Source organism: Mirounga angustirostris, unplaced genomic scaffold (genome assembly GCF_029215605.1).
Source record: "Mirounga angustirostris isolate CCGP_5_RB_7025 unplaced genomic scaffold, mMirAng1.0.hap1 SCAF_12, whole genome shotgun sequence".
Classification (NCBI taxonomy): Eukaryota; Metazoa; Chordata; class Mammalia; order Carnivora; family Phocidae; genus Mirounga; species Mirounga angustirostris.
Window position 1 is genome coordinate 11,807,090 of NW_026991720.1, and position 8,678 is coordinate 11,815,767.

Below are 8,678 nucleotides of genomic sequence, written 5' to 3' on the forward strand. Positions count from 1 at the left end.
GTTTGTGAGAAGTTTATTTTATAGACCACAACAGATATTCCAGCCAAGTTTTCTTTCTTTCTTTCTTTTTTAAAATAATGTTCTGGGAGACCTCTTTTTTTTTTTTTTTTTTTTTTAAGATTTTATCCATTTGACAGAGAGAGACACAGCGAGAGAAGGAACACAAGCAGGGGGAGTGGGAGAGGGAGAAGCAGGCTTCCCGCGGAGCAGGGAGCCTGATGTGGGGCTCGATCCCAGGACGCTGAGATCATGACTTTAGCCGAAGGCAGACGCCCAATGACTGAGCCACCCAGGTGCCCTCCAGCCAAGTTTTCTTGAAGGAACCACCCTGGGGGGCAGTTAGACAAGGGCTTCCACCAAGATCAGATTATCTGTATGCCCTGAATGGTATAAAAATATTTTTGTCCATTGGGCACCACTGCCTTATTAGGGCAGATACCTTCTTTTTCAATAATGTGGACCATTGCTGCTATTGCCATAGTTCCTGAAAGAGACAAGGACAAAGATCTTCTCTGATAACACTCTAACCCCATTTCCTGGCTTTTCTACTAGTTTCAGGCACCTCCTTCTAGGGCCTAGTTTCCCTAAATCATTTGCAAATATATCTCCCTTAAGCTTTTCTCACACAACCCCTCAACTTTCAGACGTGGGCATAGTCCCCATCCACTCTCCCCGCTTCTTCCCTCCTTTCTCTCCACCCTTCTGCCCAACATTCTGCTCCACATCCAGAGTCACATTTCTCTTTATGGTTTCCCCTGCCCTAGTGGATAGTTCTTCCTTTGGATGACCCCTATACTTACTATTGACTTCAAAGTTCCAGTAGAAAGTTCTTGGATAATCCTCACAGAGGCAGGCGGTGTAATTATAGTTAAAAGGACCATCCATTGTATGGCTGCCTCGGAGGAAAGTTTTAATCTGTGGAGGAGGAGGTGGGCAGAGAGGACCCTGTGTTAGTCTGGGGAGTGGGAAAGGGAGAGAAAGGCAAGAAAGCACGAAGAAGGAGGAGGACAACATCCTTCATGTGCAAAGAACAGGGACGGATGTAGACCAGAGGCACTGTGGAGTCCACTTTTGTAGTATCATTTTGGGAACAAAAGTCTAGGTCAGGTTTTCTATCAACATGTCCTCAAATTCCTGCTTTAGTGCCACCGTGGGTCTGGGCTCTGAAAGGAAGAGTTAGTGAATTGGCAGGGCAAGGAGAATTCATTCTGGGGCAGCCTTCATCTGGAGAGCAGGTTTGCTGTTATTCCCTGGCTAGGGATTTCAGGAACTGGTCTGTGACCACAGCTTGGCTCTTGGGTGTGGAGGCCAAAACCAGGTCTTGTTGCCAGAACCATGCTCCTCTCGAACTCTGTGACCTTTGATGATTGCAGTGACATCTCTCAGTCTCTCTGTCCTTGGTTGTGAGAGGAAAACAGTTACTTACCAAAGTTGGCTGTAAGATAAACAAATGAAATCTTGAAGGTAAATTTCCTTTTTTAATTTGAGAGGGGTTTACAACTTGGGATATGTAAGTTTCAGCAGCATTAGGAACTTTTTGTCTGGTTAGTGTTCAGCACGGGGGTGTTATCCTGGAGTTCATAGACCAAGAGGGTCTGTGAACTCAGATGGAAAGAAATTGCATCTTTATTTTGTTAACATCTCACTGAAATTGAGTATTCCTCCTGTTATGTCATCAGCGATCCTCAGTGGCATTAGCAGTGTGTATGATTTTATCGTGAAGAGAAACATAGATTTGTTAGTATTACTTGGCAGGTTTATATATCTCAAAATATTGCCTGCACTCATCACTACCTTGAACATGGGGACATTATCACGGGGTTGCATGGTCATGGCTGGGGCCATCTGCCTATCTCCTGAAGCTTGCCGAGGTAACTGACAACCGTGCACCAAATAGCCTGTCAGCTCCAAACGGCGAATTCAAGTGTTCTCACCATTGGAATTTTACTCAGAATATTTTGAAGATCCTGGTGTTTCTTTCAAGAACCCTACCCTTGGGACACGTGGGTGGCTCGGATGGTTAAGTGTCTGCCTTCGACTCAGGTCATGATCCCAGGGTCCTGGGATCAAGTCCCACATCGGACTCCTTGCTCAGCAGGGAGCCTGCTTCTCCCTCTGCCTGCCGCTCCCCCTGCTTGTGCTCACTATCTCTCGCTGTCAAATAAATAAATAAAATCTTTAAAAAAAAGAAGCTACAAATAAAAATTGTTGACCAGAATTAAGAAAATTTCCTACAAATTCTTTCTAATTTACAATATCATTTATTTTATGAGATTCCTTGTATTTGGGTAGGTTTTAAAAAGATTGCCTTATTTTATTGTGTTAGCATTGTTCTTAAAACATAGTCCTTATAATTACTGCAGTACAAAAGTATTTCACATGTGATTTTGTTGATTAAACACACTTTTTTACCTATCACTTTCTCAGGGGTGGAAATGGAGTTTCATTATCTATCATCACCAGAAACTACCATTATCACAAGACATTTTCATTCCTTTTGTCATCTTTGTTTATGATAAACAAAACACAAAATTGAAAAATTATGATGTGGCCTCCCCCCCACCCCCAATTAACATACAAGGTTCATATTCTCGAACTGTAAACAGACAAATTTGACAAAGCACCTGTGTTGTTCTTTGCTCAGTGATCAGAAATCTTTCTCTTACAGGTATGGGGCCATTTTTAGAATGTATTCTTATGAAGAACAGTCTTCATGCTCCCAATTTTGTTTTTGATTTAATCATCATACGTAAGTCTAATTTGAGTTAGGAAACTCCTGCCATAGGAAAATGCTTGTGCTGTCTGAGAGAGTGCCCTTCTGGAAGGAGTCAGTGTGGAGACTCCCGGGTCTTTGCCCTAGAACAGTGATAGCTAACAAGGGGCAGATTGTGTGTGCGTGACAACATGTGAGAAGGTTGCTGGCAGGGAGGAGAAGACACACTCTTTCCTGGGGAAGAGCCTCTGTGGATTAAACCTACACAGACCCCTTTTCCTCATGGCCCAGAGCAGCCAAACAGGAGTGATAATGCACAGGTGAGACTTAGATGCGTTTCCATTTGAGAACCTCCGATCTAGTAAAGGGATCGGACCTCCCTCCCACAACTGCTGAAGTGGAGAAAGTGGGGAGGAGAGTGTGGGCTCCTTGTTGGGGAGAGGAGGCTGGAACGAGAATGAACTACTGATGGTAGAGCAAAAGGGCAGAGGGAGAGGCAATGAACGCAACCTCTGCTCAGAGCTTACTGCAGAGGAGGGACTCATACCCCATGTGTTCTCTGCAACATAGCTCTTCTGCCCACCTGCCTCAATCCACTGGATGGGGGTGCAGTTTTCCTTGTGAGAACCCTCTATCCCACCCCTTATCTCAAACAATTACGTCCAGGACCTTAGAGGAGCTCTTACTTCTTCTCCCCCAGCTCTTACTCTTTTCCTCTCTTCTTCCTCTTAGCTGTGCTTTTCTCACTACTCATTCCTTCTTTCCTTCTCATCCTTCCTACACCTCTTTGGATCAGGTTCCTTCATCTGTAAAATGAGAATAGTAATCTGCCCCAAGGTCTGATGGTTGTTTTGGGGCTCAAGTAGCATAATACATATGAGAATTGGGAGCATGAGGATTGCTATTCAGCATTTTATTAAGTATAATATGCAACAGTAAAGTGAGAGACTAATCTAATTGTACTCGTAACAAAGGAGTCCGAGTTTTCTTGAGTTTACTTCCCCAGGCCTCTACTTACCACCATACATTCTCTTAATTCCGTTCCAGTTGTAAGCTTCAGAGTGACTTCTTCATTTTCTTTTGCTACTTGGGGCATCTGCAAGTTCATTTTTATTACTGTTCGACTGGTTTTGGGAAGAGAGAAGCAGGGCAGAAATCAGAGATCTGTCCACAAGAGAGATGAGCACAATGAGCAGAGCAGAGGGCACAGGAAAGGTGCAAGGGGAAGGGGATGATGGGATCTGAATCATTTGCTGAGTATCAGAACCCTTGGAAATCTTTGATCCTTGTTTGGTTTGGTTGTTTTCTACAGACTTTGTTTTGTTTAATAAAACAACTTTGATGCTTTATTTAAAACTGAGCATCATTGTTCTTTCCACTGACAAAAAAATAAATTAAAAAAGAATAAGAATACAATATCACATGTCATTTCTTAATAAAATCCTCCAAGTTCTGTTGATTGTCCACTAAGTGGGAAGGCTCAAATCATTGTTAGTAGAAATATTCCATATCAACAGAATCATACTAAACCTTAAACATCTTAATGCACTGGAGGAATTTTTAGAGTCATCCTTGAGATCCTCCTTCTTTGGTTCCTGGTGGGGCCTAGGAATTTGTATTTCTTTAGCTCTGCAGTGAATTTGGACACATGGCCATATTTGGGAACTTTAGATGCTACCCTGTTTTCAAGCCACATACCACAGTCTGATGGGAAAAGGAAATGGAGACAGAGGGAAGTCAAGGATTCTTCCATCAGGGAGAACTGGGTTCAGGACTAGGAGACTTACTTTCTCTCTCCCAGAAACTCCTGGTTGAGCTCTTTTGGTGTTGGGTGGGACAGGAGGAAAATTCAGGCTTTTGGCTACAATGCTTCATGGTCCCATTTTACTGGAGTAAAGCATCTTAGATTTTGGAGATATTCCATTTCTTGTACCAGTTGCTCTAGTGCTAAGTGTGCAGGAAAGGGTATGAAGACTTAAGTGTCTCCAAAAGTCCTCTCATTTATAAATGAATTTAGGATTGATAAAATGACCAGCTTAGCTAGAGTGAGTGATCAGATCAGCTTGCCCAGGAGTGAGGAGCTTCCTGGGATGACAGCCTTTTAGCGCTAACACCGAGAAATTCCTGAGCAAATGGTAATGGCTGATCACCCTAATTAGTATAGTTTATTTCAACGACTTGCTGTCCCATCTCAGGGTGGGGTGACATCTGTATCTGAACCTACCCTACTCAATGTTTCTTAGGACACTGGCCTCCACTATACCAACTTGTCAAAACTCTGAAGGGTTTACTCTGTCCAGGAGAGGATGTCTGGTCATGCCACAGAGGGTACCATCAGAATCACAATCTAAAAACCCAGGATTCAAAACCATATTCTTGTAAAGAAAACCCTCTAGATTTGCTGAGTGTCCCTGCTTCTCCCAGACCCTGCTCCATTTCCTACTTCATTTTGCCCAATTTTCCTGCTTCCTTCAAGTATGTACCCTCAATGATTTGGCTTCTGAACCTGTGCTTCTGGGTCCTACTGAGGGTGGTGGGTGAGTGTGTACTTTCTTTTGTCTTTGGGCTTCAGAATAGGAAGAATGTCTAAGCTGCTGGGCTAGCTCAACTTCAGACCATGTGGTCAAGGATCAATGATCAAGGCTTCTGATCCTTTAGTGAGTCCTGCCAAAATTGCTCAAAGCTATCATTGAAACTCACAGACCTGCTAAACATTCTGTTCTAGGAGACAAGGTGTGAGAACATAAAGTTTACTGAGCAGAAATCTAACAAAAGTGTAGACTATGGACAGAATGTAGATCAGAGCCACAGAGCAAGACTGATTGTTAATTACAGCCTTTACGCACACTGGGTGCCATATTTCCATGGACAACCTAGAAGCATCCAGTGGAAATATGAAGGGAGTTGATAGGACTTCCTAAGAGGAGAGAAGTGGGACTTGACCTGGGGTTTATAAGCGTCCCTGGGACTAGAGTTCTGGGAAGTTGAAAAGTTTTCAGGAAGGGATATATAGATTTCCAGGCTAGGATAGGAGCCCTCCCTGAAAGGATTTTTGTGAGGAAGAAAAAAGCTTGGCTCACTTGTCTTCCTGAGCTTTGTTGGTCCCCAGCTGCAGACAGAGAACCAGGAGCAGGACGCCAGGGCCGGCTCTGAACAGGAGCTGGAGAAGGTGCATGTTGGACGAGACAGGAATGTGATGTCCTAGAGAAGTACTGTCCCAGGTGCCCAGCATACTCCTTATATGCAGATCAAGGAAGTGGGAGAGCTGCCAAGCGGATCCATATGGTCAATTAGCCAATTATCCTTTCCACTCATGCTCTTTCCTTGTTGACCTAAAGTTTGTTTTTCTATGGAAAAAGTCAACATTCAGCTACAGTGTTCGAGTCCAGGAAAGGAGTTAGATTATCCTTCCTCATTTACTTAGTATACCAGAGTTTCTCAGAATAGCCAGGACCTCAAAAAACATAGCAGCTCTTACCCAGAGCAATCTATACCTTCAATGCCATCCCGATCAAAATTCCAATGAAATTTTTCAAAGTGCTGGAACAAACAATCCTAAAATTTGTATGGAATCAGAAAAGACCCCGAATCACCAAGGAGATGTTGAAAAAGAAAAACAAAGCTGGGGGCATCACGTTGCCTGATTTCAAGCTATATTACAAATCAGTGATCACCAAGACAGCATGGTACTGGCACAAAAACAGACATACAGACCAATGGAACAGAATAGAAAACCCAGATATGGACCCTCAACTCTATGGTCAAATAATCTTTGACAAAGCAGGAAAAAACATGCAATGGAAAAAAGAGTCTCTTCAATAAATGGTGCTGGGAAAATTGGACAGCCACATGCAGAAGAATGAAACTCAACCATTCTCTAACACCACTCACAAAGATAAACTCAAAGTGGATGAAAGACCTCAATGTGAGACAGGAATCCATCAAAATCCTAGAGGAGAACATAGGCAGTAGCCTCTTTGACATCGGCCACAGCAACTTCTTTCAAGATACATCTCCAAAAGCTAGTGAAACAAAAGCAAAAATGAACTTTTGGGACTTCATCAAGATAAAAAGCTTCTGCACAGCAAAGGAAACAGTCAACAAAACAAAGAGGCAACCCACAGAATGGGAGAAGATATTTGCAAATGACACTACAGATAAAGGGCTGGTATCCAAGATCTATAAAGAACTTCTCAAACTCAACACCCAAAAAACAAATAATCAAGTCAAAAAGTGGGCAGAAGAGATGAACAGACACTTCTCTGAAGAAGACATACAAATGGCTAACAGACACATGAAAAAATGTTCATCATCATTAGCCATCAGGGAAATCCAAATCAAAACCACACTGAGATACCACCTTACACCAGTTAGAATGGCCAAAATGGACAGGGAAAGAAACAACAAATGTTGGAGAGGTTGTGGAGAAAGGGGAACCCTCTTACACTGTTGGTGGGAATGCAAGTTGGTACAGCCACTTTGGAAAACCGTGTGGAGGTTCCTCAAAAATTTAAAAATAGAGCTACCCTATGACCCAGCAATTGTATTACTGGGTATTTACCCTAAAGACACAGATGTAGTGAAAAGAAGGGTCCTATGCACCCCAATGTTCATAGCAGCAATGTCCCCAATAGCCAAACTGTGGAAAGAGCCGAGATGCCCTTCAACAGATGAATGGATAAAGAAGATGTGGTCCATATATACAATGGAATATTACTCAGCCATCAGAAAAGATGAATACCCAACTTTTACATCAACATGGATGGGACTGGAGGAGATTATGCTAAGTGAAATAAGTCAAGCAGAGAAAGTCAATTATCATATGGTTTCACTTATTTGGGGAACATAAGGAATAACATGGAGGACATTAGGAGAAGGAAGGGAAAAATGAGGGGGGGAATTGGAGGGAGAGGTGAACCATGAGAGACTATGGACCTGAGAAACAAACAGGGTTCTAGAGGGGAGGGGGGAGGGGGGATTGGTTAGCCCGGTGATGGGTATTAAGGAGGGCACGTACTGCATGGAGCACTGGGTGTTATATGAAAACAATGGGTCGTGGGTCACTACATCAAAAACTAATGATGTATTGTATGGTGACTAACATAATACAATAAAATTAAAAACTACAAAAAAAAAAAAAAACAACATAGCAGCTCTTTCCTAGCTTACGGAAATGTTTTCTTTTCCCTTATAATCATATGCCTGCGGTATGTAGCCTTAAAAACAGTCTGCTCCCCTAGTCTCTGGAGAGACTACTACCAGCTGTGGTAGCAGATTTCAGATTACAGCTGTAGGACACCTTTGCTTGATCCCCTTATAATAAGTTCAAGAGGAGATGTTCTTCAAAAAATTTCATAGGGCTGCTAGGGTGATCAGGATTCTCCTAGGGGCCACCACCAATCATGACAGGGGAGAAAACTAGAGATGGGCTGCTCTGGATGCTGGGAAATTAAGACTATAAAACTGGGTGGCATGAATTTGTGTGTGATTGTTGAGTCCTTAACTTCAAGGGCTCTAACACGAAGACACACGCACACACACACACACACACACATTCTTTTGGTTCTATTTGAGAATCTTAATTCAGCTAGTGTTTGAGAAGGGACAATAAATGCTGAAAGGGTTGGAACCTATACTGGTTGCAAGTGTATTTGAAACTTTGGGTTGAAATCAGGTTCTAAACCCATGATATACCAGGCATTTCAGATGGGAAGGGCAGATGGGGAGTAGAGAAGATAAGGCAGCTGGGCATGTTGTACTGAATTCTTGATATCATTTTTGCTGGGCTTCAAGATGCTTCAGTGTTCCTGGGATATAAGACAGATTATCGCCTATGGAATATAATATTGAGAGGCATTGCATGATGATATTTACATATATATTAGTTTAAAAATCATTGTTTTTTATGTGATGGTCAGATATTGGTCAGGGATATCATGGAAAGTAATATCCATAGAATAATGGA

The 8,678-nt window shown here is 42.6% G+C and overlaps 1 protein-coding gene across 1 annotated transcript; it reads right to left on the reverse strand.

Moving 5' to 3' along the window:
* Positions 1–297: 297 nt before the first annotated feature.
* PIP (prolactin induced protein) lies at positions 298–5,912 on the reverse strand. Its single transcript, XM_054505391.1, has 4 exons — positions 5,794–5,912; positions 3,732–3,837; positions 801–915; positions 298–484 (listed from the first exon to the last, which is right to left on the reverse strand). Exons 1-4 carry the CDS (start codon positions 5,886–5,888, stop codon positions 363–365), a joined length of 438 nt encoding a protein of 145 aa, XP_054361366.1. The 5' UTR covers positions 5,889–5,912; the 3' UTR covers positions 298–362.
* Positions 5,913–8,678: the final 2,766 nt, after the last annotated feature.